Source organism: Melanostigma gelatinosum (assembly GCF_949748355.1).
Source record: "Melanostigma gelatinosum genome assembly, chromosome: 15".
NCBI lineage: Eukaryota > Metazoa > Chordata > Actinopteri > Perciformes > Zoarcidae > Melanostigma > Melanostigma gelatinosum.
Window position 1 is genome coordinate 24776188 of NC_136648.1, and position 18153 is coordinate 24794340.

At 41.8% G+C, this 18153-nt stretch overlaps 1 protein-coding gene across 1 annotated transcript in view; it reads left to right on the forward strand.

Annotated features, from left to right (window-relative positions):
- Window positions 1-10075: 10075 nt before the first annotated feature.
- The window catches only part of LOC306789255 (potassium voltage-gated channel subfamily B member 2-like), a gene marked incomplete at both ends in the record, with an annotated part of 63531 nt that continues 55453 nt past the window's right edge, over window positions 10076-18153 (forward strand). The window contains one exon of the mRNA XM_079285111.1: window positions 10076-10651. Coding sequence (XP_079141237.1) covers window positions 10076-10651 — 576 coding nt within the window. The remainder of the gene's footprint in view (window positions 10652-18153) is intronic.

An 18153-nucleotide genomic window follows, 5' to 3' on the forward strand; every position in this document is an offset into this window, starting at 1 on the left:
CCTCCCTGTGTAGGTAGTCTCTACCCCTCCCTGTGTCGGTAGTCTCTACCCCTCCCTGTGTGTAGGTAGTCTCTACCCCTCCCTGTGTCAGTAGTCTCTACCCCTCCCTGTGTGTAGGTAGTCTCTACCCCTCCCTGTGTCAGTAGTCTCTACCCCTCCCTGTGTGTAGGTAGTCTCTACCCCTCCCTGTGTAGGTAGTCTCTACCCCTCCCTGTGTGTAGGTAGTCTCTACCCCTCCCTGTGTAGGTAGTCTCTACCCCTCCCTGTGTGTAGGTAGTCTCTATCCCTCCCTGTGAAGGTAGTCTGGATTGAGAGGAGTCTCTGGGAGGAGGTAGTGAATTTAATGAGGGCATCTAAGGGATGCGGGGGAGTAACGTTGTAATTTTCCCGGGGAAAGAGAGAGAGAGTACTGCGGAGGCTTAAACAAAGGAATGTTTATTATGTAACTAGCTGGCAAAAGAAAACTATCCTCACAAAAGACACAAAATAATGGTGACAACAGCCCACACGGCTGTACCCGGAGTGGTCCACGCCACACTCGTCTCAGCTGCAGGTTCGCCCCAAGGGTGTCAGCTCCACACAGACTCGTACGCACAGCCTGACTCCTGTGGTCTGCCCAAGAGATTGTCCTTCAGGAGCTCCTCTCCTCTTATCCACCGCTGATCGCGATTGAACGCAGCCGCGTCCAATCAGCCGCTGCAGCTTGCACCCGGGACAGAAGGTGGAACCCCAGAAGACACTAAGGGAGAGCACAAACACAACACGGCACATAACAGGGGGTTAGACTATTCAAGAGAGAATCAGTCTCATACAGTTTGATCAGTGCAGTTGATGATGTAGGAAACATGCTGTTCTGCCCTCAGGACTGGGGAATTGGCGCCCCCTCCTGGGCCCTTTAGGTTGTGTTGTTAATTTGCATTTATTTTGACATGCACCCTGACATGGAACAGGAAGTTCGCCACATGTGGTAGTTTTAGGTAGATGGTCTCAGAAAATCATTTTTCAAATTTACGCCTTCGAAAGCATATTCTGTAAGTATTTGTTCAGCACAGACCACAGAATAGTATTTTAGTAATACTTTATTCTTAAGTATATTTGTAAAGGTTCATTTTGTATCCGTAGCCAGTTGTGGTTACACTATTTGTTTGACTGCTACAGAAGCGTGGGAGATACATAAAGTTAAATTTGTAGTGTGTAATTCATATGCATCTAGCTCATTGTGTTCTTCTGTTTGTTTTAGTTTTACTCTTATTTGATTCGTATACGTCGATGCTGCACAATAAAGCATCTGGAGCTTGGAAGCTACATCCTGACTCCCGTATTCATTTGAATGGAGTTTGGCTTGCTGCTGAATTGTGAACCAAGTTACACACACACACACACAACGAGAGCAGTACACATGCCAAAGCATTAGCAATTTGTTCAAAAGAATGAGAAATTGCTTCTATGATGTGCACAAGTGACTCGATGATGTGGTGGAACAAGTAGATTTGAGAAGTTCAATTGTGATCAAAGAAATGTACCAAAGCGATTATTCGGCCTCATGCTCCCAAGCAAACAAGGCACCACCTCAAGGGGCAGCTCTGCAGGATGAGTTCAGTGACTTCATCCACGCTGAAACGTTGGGAAAGCATGGTTCATAAGGTAGGACACCAGAGGTAAAAGCATTGTTTTCTAATGCTATTTAAATGGTAAATGGACTGTAATTGTACAGCACCTTTCTATTCGTCCCACCATTCAAAATGCTTTTACACCCATTCACATGCATTCATACACTGATGGCATCAGAACTAACTAATCATTCACACCGATGGCAGAGCCTTCGGGAGCAATTTGGGGTGTCTTGTCATATTGACCGGTCCAGTGTTTATTTACTTTGTCTGTAGATTCCCCCTGAATTCACCAAACGTTACCGTTACATACATACATAATGCCTCCTTTGTATATTTAAACATAATATTTCAGAGAACTTTTTTTTGTAATTTTACAAAACATTGTTTTTCATTGACTCTGAGCCAGAATCTCCACTTCAGTAGCTCTTACATCCACCAAACGTTACATCATTCATTGCCTGTTTTTATGGCTGTTGACAGTATTTTCTGATTTATTTAATTTATTTAAACATAAACATTTTTATATGATATATTCAAAATGATATGATATATTCAAAAATTACAAATAATTGTCTTCATTTAAGTTGTCAAATGTTGAAGTTTAATGTTGATGCCGATTAGTGAAACATTTGAGCTTACTCACCTGTAGCAACATAATTGTCTGTCCCTCCTGTTGAAACAGATTGAAGTCATAATCACAACGGAGATTTGACGCCTTGCTAAAAGTTGCTGAGGCAGCAGCGCTAAAGAACCCCTCAGTCTTAAATATTAGTGTCAGATGTGTGTTTAGCTTTATTCCTTTCTCTCCAGCAAAGCTAATATGTAATATAGAAGAACTCAAGCCAAATGTTATGAAGATGCTGAGAGATCAACCTAACCTGTACACTGAAAAGAGATGAAAGTGGGAAATATAATCTCAGTTTTAAAAGTCTAACAAACACAACACCTTATCTTCAGGGATTATTATGAAACTCTATCATTTACACTCTGCTCTTGGTCACAGTGACTGACCACAGTGTGGAGCTTCTATTGGTGCTGAGAAGACTGCTGGAGAACAACTTAACTGATGAAATGAAGACAGCTATTCATCTTTCGGCCTCTGTAACCACAGACCACGATGGTCTCACCCATAAACTCTAAACAACATTTCATGATAAACTCACTCCTCTACCTTTGGTTCATTGTTGTGATGTTTTCCAAGAAGGATCAGTTTCTGTAATCTCGAATACAGCATCAATCATTTTTGATTCCAAAAACAGTTTATCTGAGAACTGGCAAACTCTAAACATTTAAAATTGTCCACGAATGTGAATGATGTAACCCCCCTACGTCATCCCTGCACTGCTCTATAGGAGACAGTCCCCATGGAGACCAATGAAATGGCACAGTTTATATGGGGGGAAGCTCAACAAAGAAAGTGGTCTTCATAATGATAACGGGTTTGAATCGTTTGCAGATAATAACTCAGACATCTCCCCACAACAAAGACGATGGTGAAGGTACCTCCACTTCTTCTAATCAGGTGAAAGAAGCAGCCGTGGCCTCCTGTTGGCACGACTCTCAAGAAGTCATCAACAAAGTATCATCAGCTTTGACAATAATCTCAGTCTGTAGTTTGACCAGGGATGAATGGGATGAGGTCTGCAGAGCTGAAACTACCTCGGCAGGCAATTATGTCTTCTAAAAATCTTATGTTTAAATGTGCAAATGACGGATTATTTCATCAAATATGTGCTGATTTGCGTAACTTTTTATTTCATTTTGTCAAACATATTAGAGTCAAAGGTTTTTTGGATATCTCTTTGTATCACTCCATAAATCTGAAAATATTGTCATTAGCCATAAATAAAATGTTGTATAAATCAGGCTATAAGTGATATATCAACAAACTCCTCTGTAGAAACCTCCAGAATATTGACAGGAATGAAACTGCTTGGAGTTTGGAGGAAACCTCTACGTCACCTCAGCACTATAGAGCTACGACTGCTGTCAAAGGCTGAGAAACTAAATACAGGGCGTCTAACTTTTTTTTTCTTCAATAGACTGTATTCAAATCATGATGAGGATAGCGTCTTGGTTCTGTTCCCCTTCTGTCGGTCCAATATACATACATGGTTAACGTGGTACATTCAAACTAAAAACACTGAGTTAGGTTTAGGGAAAGCATCCTGGTTGGGCTTAAAACAAATACGTAAACCAAGTAAAACGTAACATAAGTGCTGAAAACACGTAACTTCAAATGAACCCCAAAACATATATATATGTTTAATCCTTATATGTATATTTGTTTTTGTGTGTGTATGTGTGTATATATATATATATATTTTTTTTTTTTGTTTCGATAAATTCACAGAGCTCCACGGTCAGTAGGAGTTCGAGGTGGAAACAAGCTGTTGATGTGGAGCTGTCCTTGGTGCTGAACGCCTCAATCCAATTACCTCTCTCTCTCGCTGTCTGTCTGTCTCTCCCCTCCCTCTCTCTCGTTCTCCCTCCCTCCCTCCCTCTCTCTCTCACTCACTCTCTCCCACTCTCTCTCTCTCATCCCTTTATTCTCTTATCCTCCGGGCCAGTAGCTGTTCGGTCCAGCCGGTTCACACTACTCCTCTCTTTCTGTATCTGCTGTGTGTGTGTCTCCTCATGGCTCTCAGCTCTGCGGACACATTTCCCAGGACATTTCCTCTCTTGCGCTGATAGATTTATTTATTTTACTTTTTACTTTTTATTTTCCTCTTTTGGGGGCCAACATGCGGATCTGCAGCAGTCTGGGTGCTCTCGGGAGGCTTCGTGGATCAGTGGCCGGCGGGGAGCCGAGGCAGCTGGGATAACTACCTGAACCGGGTGCTATGGTGGGACCTCCTGGAGGGGCACGAGTTCAACTTTCACGAAATATCAGCAGTTTTACCAGAGGTGGGCTACATGGAGATTCTGTTACTTTACAGATCCTTTTCTAAATATATATATTTGAATAACAGTAGTATAGGCTGCTATTGCGTGTTAAGTGGAAGTAATGGAATAGTGATTTGGTCCAGATATACTTCCTGTTTGTCTATTTAAACTTGCTGTCAGGTACGTAATCATTGGTTAAGCCCCAGTCTCCTTAATCTCTGGAACTGGACGCTCTCACTCTGGACTCTTGTTCTGTGTTGCATGTACGGGGTTCTACTTCTCTCTGCATATGGTCTGGTTAATGAAGAAAGTGGAACGGGAAAAAAAACTGCCATCTGTGCTCCATCACACACTCATTTATTTGTGACAATTAAATGAATCGTGTTGTTTTTTTCAAAATCAATATATAAATGATATATATATATATATATATATATATATATATATATATATATATATATATATATATATATATATATATATATAAATAGCCAGTTTATGAATTGAAATGTTGATGTTGCAGACATTAGTTGTCTTTTATTGCGGAGGGGAAGGTCTGGCATTTTTTCAGTGGTGATGTAGCAGCTTGGCTCCTGACGTAGCCGCATGTCCTGTGTGTGTCCCAGGAGAAGATAGACGGTCTATAATTAACTAAGGCAGACTTGAGCCAGGGGAGACGAAGCCTAATACCACTACTGGGATTTGTGGAACTCCGTTACACAATCAGATAAAGGTCCCGCAGTCAGAGGACTTCTAATGGCGTCGGGGGGGCCTTCATGGTCCAACGGGAGACAAACAGAATGCAGTTCACATTCCATTCTTTCTCTGACACCAGGTTCATTGCATAAGAGTGGCTGTTTAAAGATTATACCGTTTAATTAGAGCATTATATCTAATTAACATTTCCTGGGTTCTGATGAGTCCCCCAGGGTTTAACATGGCTGCTGGATATTTCCAATTAAGAGAAAATTAAATGAAAATACTCAGATTTTGGTAAATCTGATATATATATATATATATATATATATATAAATATATATCAATGGCAAATCTGAGTATTTCATATATATGTATATATATCTTTTTTTTAAATACAAAATAGTTGTGTAAACACTGTATAGTAATTACTTATATAATGAGTGCTATAATTATAGTTACAAGCACTCATAAATATCCAAAATGCTTTGTTTCCAGAATCATAGAGTTTTATTATTCCCACAGTAATATATTATATAATTATAATATATTATATTCCCATTATATATAATGGGAATATAAATTACTCTAAGTGATCTTTGTTTGCTTCAAGTCAATGAAATTGTATTTGACGTTTGTGTGTTCTTGTATAGAAGAAGTAAGCAAACAATGAACACTTAGAGTCTCAGTAATAAGTTATTATGATGTTTGACCTTATAAGTCATGATACAATGCTTGATAATGTGTTGTGATTATTGTTACAAGGCATTGTGGATATGTATGAGTGCTTTAACTGTAACGATACAGTGTTAGAAGCAGATTTTATATATACTGTAGACATGGGCAATATCTGAATAATATGACTCTGAAGTGGAATATAAGCCCATGGCATACATAGAACTGGGCAGGGCCGTAAACAGACTGTGCGGTTACACTGGGGCCCGTAGAGAGAGCAGGCGATCTAGTGAAGGTCTAGTCTCTTACAAGTGGGTTCCAAAAAGACAGCTACGGCTACCTAAGGTGCCATTTGTTATATTTCGCCTCTAAAACGCAAAGCGACATTATGGATTCCATTTTTTGGGGGGTAAAATTGTCCGTAGGGATCTATGATAAAATGATACATAAACTATAGAATCTATAAGAAAATGATTAAATTCAATTAAATGATTTCTCATTTAATTTGGTGTTTTCGTCAGATACAATGAATAGTGTGAAGAATACAATGATGATTGCTGGGTAATATGTGTGTGTTTATGTTGCCCAATGTCAAGTCTTTTTTTGATCACGTGACAACACGATAAACAGTGGCTAGTTGTGTGTATGTGTGTGTGTGTGTGTGTGTTTCATAACCAGTAATAGTGTGCACTGGGGTCCATTAAAATCACCTTACGCCAGTGTTACTGCGGCAAGTTCAATGTCTGAGCATGTAGAGTAGACATTGTCCTCATGACAGTGATTATGATATTTTCGAAGATTGGACCTGTCCAGTGTCACCCAGCCCTCTAAGCATTCACCTGTTAGGGGACCCCAAAGCAAACATGTGACCTCTTCTTGCTCCCTCTCCCTCTCTCTCTCTCTCCACAAGGTCTGTTGTAGTGGCACAATAGGAATTGATATCATAAGGGCCTTAAAGGGACAGTCCACCTCAAAATCCAACTGACATATGTTTCCTCTTACCTGTAGTGCAATATATAAATCTAGATGCTTTTGCTGTGAGTGACTTGGTTTTGGAGATATCATGACCTTGTTACTCAAGATAATCCAAAGACTGTTGCTGTGAGCAAATGTCTCTAACTCACACTAAAACGATGTAGAATGATAAACAGCACAACAGGTAAGAGGAAACATATGCTGTTTTGATTTTGGGGTGAACTGTCACTTTAAGGTGGGCCCTGCTTTATTCTTGACGCCGTGAGCTGTAGTCATGTGTAATGCAGTGGCGGGCCGTCAGGGCCTGCAAGGCCTTTTCTGCTGAGCTAAACAGAATCACAAAGCTATATCTATTTTTTTTTTTTAAGAAAAAAAAAAAAGAATTCTATTTTATAATTTTATAATTTTTCTTGTATTATAATTTATAAAAATATTTTTATCATTATCTTATGTTCTGCACAGCTACTGTCTTCCTCAGTTGCTCTGCTTCCAGTGCAGCTTGTTTTAAGTAGAGCTTTTATCCAATCAGATCTCACCTCTGTGTCTCTAGGTAGAACAGAGCCAGATGCCTGCAGACTCTCACCTGCAGCCAGTTCAGATTAAAGTACATGGGGACGATATTGTTGATTGTCATAGTGTTCAACCAATCAGATCTTTAGTTTGACATGTTGGGCGTATTCTTTGACGTGTCAGCGCCTGCTAGCCGGCCTACAAGTACGTCAGCATTACATGCCGCTCAGTGTTCATCTGTAGCTTTCCCGCTAGGTGCAGAGTGTGCTGTGATTGGTCAGTGGGCGAGCACGTGACTATCGTGAAATGAAACTTAACAGCCAGCAGAGGCTGATGGGTAGTGAATCACATCACGTGATGCAGCTCAGCCAATCAAAAAAGCATTCTGACTAAGTTGAGCTACACCATGATAGAGGGTGCTGAGCCGAGGAAAGACTCTGCAGAGCACTACGTTAAACATTCAAGTTGTGAAAGTAAAATCCTATGATACTCTCTTTGGGTCACGGCTTGTCATTAAGGAATGACGGTGGATCCCACAGCCAGACCAGCTGAGAACATTATATTTTCCTGAATTTAGGCTTTTGCATTCTCTAAATGCTTGAGCATTATTCAAACGACTAGTACCGAACTGTTTAATACAACAATGTACATAGTTAAAGCCTTACAAATGAATAGCTGTGGCGCCACAATGTGGTTATAAGGTGGTATTTCAGCTGCAGGACAGCAGTGAAGGCCCAGGTATAAAATGCACGCCCGCCACTGGTGCAATACAGTGATTCTTAACCATGGGGCCCACGATTGGGCCGCGAGTGCCACCTAGAGGGCCGCAAAAAACTTTCAGTTTTGCACCTGTGGGCCGCGAAGGCCGTGGGACCGCATAGGTTATCAATTGAAGACACCAAAGATATTACTGTTATCCATGAGACGCTCAGTTACAATATAGCTTCCCACCACCTGGTGGCGGTAATGCGTCAGTCAGTTGTTTAACAAGCGCCAATAAGCAGAAGAAGACACTCAGCTAGCCGCTAGCCTGTAGCGAAAGTTATGGATACGTTTTTTAAAAAGAAAAAATGAAGACGACAGTGGTGCCATACCCCCCAAAAGTCTAAATGTGTGCGCAAGTACAATCCTGACTTTCTTAAGTACGGCTTTGTGAACGGAGGCAACGAGGCAGAGCCGAGGGCTCAGTGTGTGGAATGTGGGCTAATGCTATCAAACGAAGTACTGAAGCCTTCAAAAATAAAGCGACACCAAGCGACGAAACATCCAACGCTCGTGGGAAAGTCTGTTGGGCTTCTTGTTATGTATGCAGGTTTACATACACATGATAATAAATGTCTTTGTGATCATCACATTCTATCATCTCATTTATTTAACAAGGGTTTTGCCTGTTCAACTCCGCGATGACGCCGGCGTCCTCGATTCCCTTCCGTTCCTACGGCTTGCTTACGCAAACTACGTCCAAAGTCGACATAACCGCTGCAAGTCGGATCATGCAGCATTCCGACGGAAAAAGACACATTACAGACCCGACAATGTGCTATCAGATGTTACCATGGAGCTAGTGGCTTCAGAAAACGCTAGTATTTATAGTACAAACCTTATCTTCCTCTTCTATAAGCCATCAACCAACGTATAACCTCTGCGTAACTGAGCTACCCGCACACTCGATCGTGCGCTCGGTCGCAGCCATTACACACAGCAAGTCCGCTACTCACACACCATGTCTTCGACCTTATATACATAGTTTTTGCAATTTGCAAAGGCTAAAAATAAAAGGAAAATAATATAATATCAAAATATAAAGGGAGAAACACCTTTAGTGTGTCAGAATATCATTTGGGTACCATGTGTCCATTTGGGTCTCCAAATGTCCTTTTAGAGCTCCGCCTGGATCTCTTCATGGAAGAAACACTGTAGAATGGTCATACTTTGTCCAATCTTCTTCAAATTTGAGGCAGTTGTTCACTGATAGTGTAGTTACAGCCCTATACTGTCCTTTACCTGTACAGATACAGCCACAGGCAGTTATTTATACTGAAAGATACTTTTTTATTTTATGTGGACAAAAATCTTAAATTTTGACTGACTCCAAAGGCCCACTGCTCTGTTTCTGTATAACCTACAGGATTTCTGACACTTTTGATGCATATAGTCAGAGTGGGCCCCGGGACACTTTGTACTTGAAAAGTTGGGCCCCGAGGTCAAAAAGGTTAAGAACCCCTGGTGTAATGTATATATAAGGTTGGTGGTATGATCCCAAGCTTATCCTTGAGCAAGACATAGAAGTACGACTTGTCAAGAACAATGTAAGTCGCTTTGGTCAAGATGGATGTATGATCATGCACAGGGAATGCTGGGGCTGAGGATTTATAGAAAAGTATTTGTTCCTTCGGGACCCCAAGGTAATTGCTGCGATTATAAAAGTCATTACCTTTAAAGATGTTGGTATAGTTGCACATCCTGTGGTCACTGAGGAGGAACGACGTCTGACGTCTGACGTCTTGTTTTTCCAGCCATGGATCCGACCAGGAGTCTCGAGGTCTGAACACAGCCAGGTGAGGTTGGTGGGCAGCGTTCCCCCACAATCAACCACCGCCTTCACCATCCCATTGAGCCTCTCAAGCTCCAGACACTCTCTCTCTCTCTCTCTCACACACACACACACACACCACCACCACAACCTGTTCGAGGTAACCCACTCTCACGGCAGAGCAAACATGACAGGCAGAGGGAACTTCAGCACGCCCAAACTCAACGCCGCGGCTCCCGTGCTCCCCCCCGAGCCCATCGACATCATCCGCATCAAGGCCCGCTGCCGGCGGGTCAGGCTCAATGTCGGGGGTCTCACACATGAGGTCCTGTGGAGAACACTGGACCGGCTGCCCAGAACCCGCCTGGGACGGCTAAGGGACTGCAACACACATGAGTCGCTGCTGGAGATCTGCGACGACTACAGCCTCCCTGAGAACGAGTACTTCTTCGACCGGCACCCGGTGGCCTTCTCCTCCATCCTCAACTTCTACAGAACGGGGAAGCTGCACATGATGGAGGAGATGTGCGCCCTGTCCTTTGGCCAGGAGCTGGACTATTGGGGGATCGACGAGATCTACCTGGAGTCGTGCTGCCAGGCGCGGTACCACCAGAAGAAGGAACAGATGAACGAGGAGCTGAGGAGGGAGGCGGAGACGCTGAGGGAGAAAGACGGGGAGGAGGAGGAACACGGCTGCTGTCCCGACAAGAGACAGAAGCTCTGGGACCTGCTGGAGAAACCCGGCTCATCTGTGGCCGCCAAGGTAACGACACACACACACACACGTACACGCACACACACACACACACACACACACACACACACACACACACACACACACACACACACACACACACACACACACACACACACACACACTATAACTATGCTGCTAAAGGGAACTTACATCCTACAGTGGCGGCTGGTGGAAAATGGTCTAGGTAGGGCCATCCTGTCAATTTCAGCAAACATCCCAGTATGATTTCATGCAAAAAAAATTAAGTATCAAACACGCATTATTACTTTGCAGTTAAATATTTAACATTTATTCCAACACAAAAACAATCAGTAAATAACACTTACATAATATAATATAACATGTTCATTTATTGAGATGCCCCTATGGACCTTGTTATAGGAGGTAAAGATCAGGAGAAGTAAACATGAAGTGTAATTATGAATAATGATGTTAAATTAAGCTATGATGAGTTTTTACTGTTAATTTAACATCTCTATTACATGTTGATGCCTCCATGACCAAGTTAAGCAGATGAGACTGAGGACAGCTATGTAGAAGAAAAGATGTTCACTTTGTCTAATATGTAGCTTGACAGAGTTCTCATGTGTGTCCTGGTGTTCTCATGTTTCCTTACCTCCTCATCCCTCACTCCCTACCCTGGTGTTCTCATGTTTCCTTACCTCCTCATCCCTCACTCCCTACCCTGGTGTTCTCATGTTTCCTTACCTCCTCATCCCTCACTCCCTACCCTGGTGTTCTCATGTTTCCTTACCTCCTCATCCCTCACTCCCTACCCTGGTGTTCTCATGTTTCCTTACCTCCTCATCCCTCACTCCCTAACTGTCCGTGCTGGATCCGTCCCCGTTGTTTTAAAAAGCTAAATAAATGATTAGCATGACGTCATCCAGCGCGCCAAACCTGTCTGGTGTTCAGCTAGTACAGAAGCTTCATGTACTGCTTCCCTTTCCCGCGAGTCTGCTGTCTGATTGTGAGGTCAGGCTGATCTGATATCAGCTCTTTGGCTGCAGAATCTCCTCAAAGTTCTCCTCTCAAACGGGTCTTGGAGGAAGAGTGCTCGCCTGTAGAGACTTCTCCTGACGAGACCGCGCAGCGAGGGGGGCCTGATTGTTCTGGCCCCACAGCTGAATCTATTTGAGGGCGCTGATTAGCTAAATTGTATGTCACTCATTTATATCTTGAATCAGCAATTGACTAAACTGCCGAGCAGGAAAAGCATATATTTTGCGCAGATATCATATTTTACACATATTACTGGGTACATTCCATAGTTCAAAAACACAAATATTGACAATTTGTATAATTTATTATTATTATAATTTCTTCTTTTTTTTTTTGTGTGGCTCAAGGTGGGGCCAGGCCCCATGGCCCTCTATTGACCAGCCGCCACTGATCCTAGACTAGAATGGAGTTTGAAAGACGTGGGTATTTACCATATACTGCATTTAAGAAATGGACTGCCGAGGGTTTGGCGATTTTGCTGTGGTCATCTTGTTTTTTCGCTACCAAAGAACAGAAGTTACCATATTTGGAATGCGGATAAGAGACCTGTCAATCACAGTAGCCCCGCCCCTAAAGCATTGCCTGCTTTATGGTCTGTGTGACTCTAAATGGACCATAATGTACTAAATGAACATCATGCTGTATTGAAGAAGACTTGAAACTAGAGATTGAGACATAAACTCATGTTTACAATGTTTACTGAGGTAAAATCAAGAGAGAAGTAGAGTCATTTTCTCATAGACTTCTATACAACCAGAGGAGTCGCCCCCTGGTGGACACTAGAGAGAATGCAGGTTTGAAGACACATCTGCATTCACTCACCTGATATTTACCAGGCAGGGAGGATTTAATGAGAAGAATTTCTTTCCCTTTATTTTGATGGCAAGGCAGGGCAACTTTAACCCTTGCACGGTGTGTTTTCACTTCATGTAAGTTATTTGAAACATTTTTGGTCCCCTAAAAAAGTCAAAAAAACCCCAAGATGGCCGAACCCGAGGCTTTAAAACCGTAGTCCACAGACCAATTGGTGACGTCACGGTGACTACGTCCTCTTCTTATAAGCAGTATCTGAGACTGAGGCATCTGATCGGGTCCGTTTCCTCCTGCCTCTGTGATTAGCAGCCTCATGCAGGCATGGAGAGGCATCAGAGGCCATTAGGGAGCCATGATGAGCCATAATCCTCCTTCAACTGCAAAGTACAGACACGGAGGAGGAGGATTAGTGCTGCGTTATTCTCCTGCGTTCTGGCCTGTTTGCACTGTACCAGACTGTGGTCCTCATTAGTGGACAGAGTGGGGGTTTTAAGCTTGAAGGGTCAATTGCAAAACCAACAGAATGTGACATATTTTCCCTCTCCTGGTGCAGATAGTTTGGGTTTATTTGTCCATGGTTTGAGATTTCTGCCTCCAACTTAATGCAGTGGAGATGATTGGAGTTCTGCTGGTTGGGCTCACAACATGGAAACATAAGACACTTACACTAGAGTGTCTCTGTTACTCTGGATAATCCTCAGAAGCAGAGCCGCATCTACGCACACAGGCATTCTCGGGCTCCTGCCTACAAACACACAGTCAGCACTCATAAATAGTCATTATTTTTAAATAATATTATATTTTGTGACACCGTATCATTTCTTAAAAACACTATCGGTTTAATTGATAGTTTACATGAAAAGATGAACTCAGTCAATACTGTATTTCATATGCTCTCTCTCAAAGTAGTGCTGTGTGTGATGTTGGATCTTTTAATGCAAATCTGATTTACATTAAAAAAGTCAAACTTTGACTCAGATTCTATGAACATGGCAGAGCGTACTTTGCTTTAAGTGTCACATCATGTATATTGAAGGCTGCATCATGATATGGATGCAATACACAGCCCGAATCCGAACACATTATAAAGCTTTTCATAATGACTGTAAGGTCAAGTATCATACATTTCTTTCCAGGATGATGGTGTTTTACAATTCCCATAGTTGTATTACATTATAAACATTTTACAATGCATTATAATAACTGTCGTCATGCATTAAAATATACTCAATGTCTGTCCTGACCCGCTGCAAACGTTTTGAGTGTTCTTGTGTAGATATATATTTCTTTCAATTTACGTAAAACACCCAATGACCAGTTAGAACAATCATGTTATAACACATCATGACAGTGATCGTAATGCATTATAATGTTATATACGTTCAATGTATTAGTACTTATAAGTATTTACATTGCTCTTTAACAGTCATAACACTTTATAAAGTATTATATAATGACCAATAAGGTGATAATATTATATAATTCCCATACGTATAATTAAAATGATACATTGCTAGAAGCAGATTATAACGCATTCTAAGTATGTTTGTATTGAATTATAGATAAGGGCGTTATAACGTGTTCCTGTGAGCCCTAACACTGAAGCCATGTCTCATGCTGTCATCTTAACCACAAGTTACGGCCTCAATAGAGTCATGAATGATAAACAGTTCAAGTGTTTTATGAGGATGAATCTGCTCTATGTGATGCAGTCTGATGCATCTATAGCAATACATAGTCCAATCTTTATTGCACAACATCTTATTGATAGAAGGTTCCCGCTCACACATCAGTCAATAACGCGCCAGCTTCTGACTGTTTCTGGACAAACTGTCGGTGTGTGTGCTTCTTCATAATACACACATTTGATATCAAATCCTGCAGAGATTTGTTTTTTTGTTACTTACAAATAAACTTTTTTGCAACATGTATTGAGTTGAGTTTCTGTACTTTGGGATTGTTTGAAGACAGGTTGCTCTTGTCCTGCTGGAGTCCACGTGGTTCAATAGTTCTGTATCTGATGAAAACAATGAACTGTTTCCTGTATACATCAGTTGATCTTGTTTGTGTTTGTGTACTACAAGCTTTGTGTGGTAGTACACACTGTGTGGTAGTACACACTGTGTGGTAGTACACACTGTGTGGTAGTACACACTGTGTGGTAGTACACACTGCAAGCTCAGAGGGAAAAACACACATTTTGCAATTTGTTTCCCACAGTGAGCTCACCGTGCTTGTTTTACTGTCTGCAGCAGAGCAGGCCGACGCAGATAGACAGCTTCTAAGAACACGATCTAAGCAGAGCATTGGTCTAGTCCGAATTATGGAACAGCATTGGACATCTGTAATCATTTTAATACACTGCTTATGGTAAATCTGTATCACTGCCAAGGAGTACAATAAGTTTTATGGTGTTCACTGAAATGCATTTGACGTTTTCCAGTTTGAGGAGAAGAGACAAACAGAGAAAGAAGAGGAGAGAAAAAAGGGAGAGGAGAGGAGAGGAGAGGGTAGGAGAGGAGAGGAGAGGAGAGGGGAGGAGAGGATAGGGGAGGGGAGGGGAGAGGAGAGGAACGGAACGATAGTAAGAATGCATTTAATCAGCCCAGTGTCTTGGGGAATCCCATTCCTACTGGAAGGTTGAGGAAGATAAGGTCCAGTGTGTAGCGGGTGTGATGATATCATGTGCAGGTCAGTGAAGTGAATGTTCCTCTGAATGTGATCAGGACTTTGTCTCTGTTGTTATGTTCAGTGAGTCAATTTGCAAAATCTCATATGATTAACAGCACTGTCAGCAGCATGAGCTCTGGGTTCACTCAGCTGGATCCACACAGAACCGTATTATCCAACCTGCCCACCACAAACACAATGCTGGTATTGCATGTTGCTTCAAACCAGGAGATATAAAAGAAAAACACTTCACGAACATGTTTCACATCAGCCTCGTATCACGTTTAAAACACACAATGCCACCTGCTCAGCGTTGTGACACGATTGGGTAGGTTTCGACAACAAAACTACATGGGTAAGTTAAAAAAAACAGCATGTTTGTCTTCAAATAATAATGTAACAATGTCATGAAACAATTCAGTTAACAGTGTAACATTACATAAAAAGCGTAAAGTCAGCGTTTTTATTTCACACGGGAGACGAACAGCGGCCTCCTGAGTGAAAATCCTGTTTGTTTGACCTAAACCACCCTCGGAGGTCTTTCTCAGCTTGTGATACTCATTATTATACCACGTAACTTTCAATAACGCAAGCTCCATACACTACACCATATGCTCTGATCGACTGCAACAACAAAAACATCCACATTCAATGTATCCGTGGTATTCATAAATGGGCAATGCAAACATTTATTCCTTTTGATATCTGTGTGACATCTGTGTTCCTTACTGGAAGTCATGAGAGATCTGATACATGAACATGAACTTTAAGTTTTAGTTAAATCAATAATACTGAAATGTCAGGCTGCGTGGTGGTTTTTAGACATTTACTACAGTGGGAGCTACCAAACCACATCTCGTTGTATGCCTACAATGACAATAATGTGTCTTGGATCTTGAAAACGAAAATGAAATAGTTGATGGTAAAATATTATTACCAGAGACACCTCAGGTGTATGTGAGCCACGTTAACAGCTCCCATAGTCTGATCTTTTGTGAATCATAGAATAAACTGAGTATCTGACAATATGGCCAACAGCAGCACCAAATATATGTGACGTGATGTGATAATGTGAGTTGACAGAGTTCATCGCTCTATAAATACAGCGGCGCTGGCCTTCAGAGGGCCATGTGACTGCGTTGGAACTGTGGTGTCAGCAGGAGGGAAGCGGCTTAGGACACTCTGCACTGACACCAACCAGTGACACAGCTCATGGCCCGACCAATAGGAGCACCTCTTCCTGGTGACATTGACAGCTCAGTGCTACGGCTGATTAGAAGAGAAGTATTACCTGGCCATTTGGAAAACATGGGGCACACACGCACACACACACACACACACACGCACGCACACGCAGTAGTTCAGAGTCCAGATGGGCAACTTCCCATTATAGTTTTGAGTTTTATTGGATAATATGAGTATTAAATGTTCCAATAATAGAGATTAGTTCCGTACACTTTACATAATCCATGTAATCTTCTTATTTTTGTCTCTGGCTTTATTTATTTTTTGACATGTTTTCTTTGCAATATCTTTTGTGTTGAGGCTCACGTACACAAACAGGTTTGTTTAACTTCAGGTCCTTTTCAAACAGTCGCTGAAACATATTTAATGCTTTTGGCTGGACATGCTAGTAATGTCACAACTGGTAAAAGCAATATTATAGACTATAGATCCAGCAGTGAATTATGGCAGCATGCCTGCAAACACGGTCGCCTGTTAAAAGTGGACACACACACACACACACCCAGTACTTCTGCCTTGTGAGGACCCACATTGACATAATGCATTCCCTAGCCCGTAACCACAACCGAACCCTGACCTAAACCTAAGTCTGAACTGAAACTTATAACCAAGTGTTAACCCTGAAACAAACCTTTGAAGAAGTGAGAAGCGACCAGTATGTCCTCACTCTGTTGGTTAAAAAATGTGTTGGTCCTCACTATGTAGCAAATACAAGAACACACACACAGTATGATTTAGGAGTATGGCTTAATCTCCTTTGGGGCTTTTACCAGGACTGCTGCTGCTACTAATAGACTAACTGTTGGCAGGTTGGATGGATAGTCTGTCCTGTCCACCTTCTGACCTGCAGAAACATCGCAAAAAATGAAGAATAACAAGGTTATTATCTAGAATCCCCCTCTGATTAAACGAGGCAGTCCTTAAAGATGACATCCATGTGGGCTAAACTTGAAACCCTTTACAGATTCATTTTGAATACTGATGACAATGCCATATAGGTATGAGCTGGCCAGTTATCAGAACCCTCTTCAGCCAATCAGAATCCACTGTTCTCTGGTATAACTATAAAAGAAATCCACGAAATAAGGAACCGGTTGAAATAAATATAAAGACAAAACAACTGTTTTGGAAGAAGGCGGCAAATTGTTTTTCACTTTAGTCACTTAGGCTACCACTAGTTTTATCTTTTGATATATTTACTCTTATTTACATTGATTGACAAGTAAGCTGTAAAACATGGTGTTAAAAGACAGGAATCCAAAGATAATCTGCCACAATCAAAACCGATCGAAAAGAGAAAAGACAGGAAGGAAAAAAAAGTTCAACTCAATGGTGTTTTGGGAAACAAAACCTTTAAACGAGATGGGCTAATGGGTCGAGTTGTCTGCCTTCGAGTACGGTGGTGTATGTTAGTGTGGCAGGGGTCTCTGGAGGGGGAGCTGGGGGGGTTAAGCTCGGGGATGGGGGGTGAGAGGGATGTAGGAGGCATAGGAGATGTTAACCCGGAACTCCACTGCGGATAATTAGAGGGAGGAGAGGAGGGAGGGGCCTCAGAGGAGCCTTGTCTCAGATTTCTGGCTGGGCCCAAGCTGCTACCCCTAGTTTTATGGACTTGATTCTATTTAGCTAACAAAGACATTTGATCATTAATGAATGGTTGACAACTATCAGAATGAGAGACAATAGCTGGAATAATATTGTATAAGATAACATAAAATAAGATGAGATAGAACTCTATGAATCAGAATTCATTAGGATTACAACAGAAGAATAGCAAA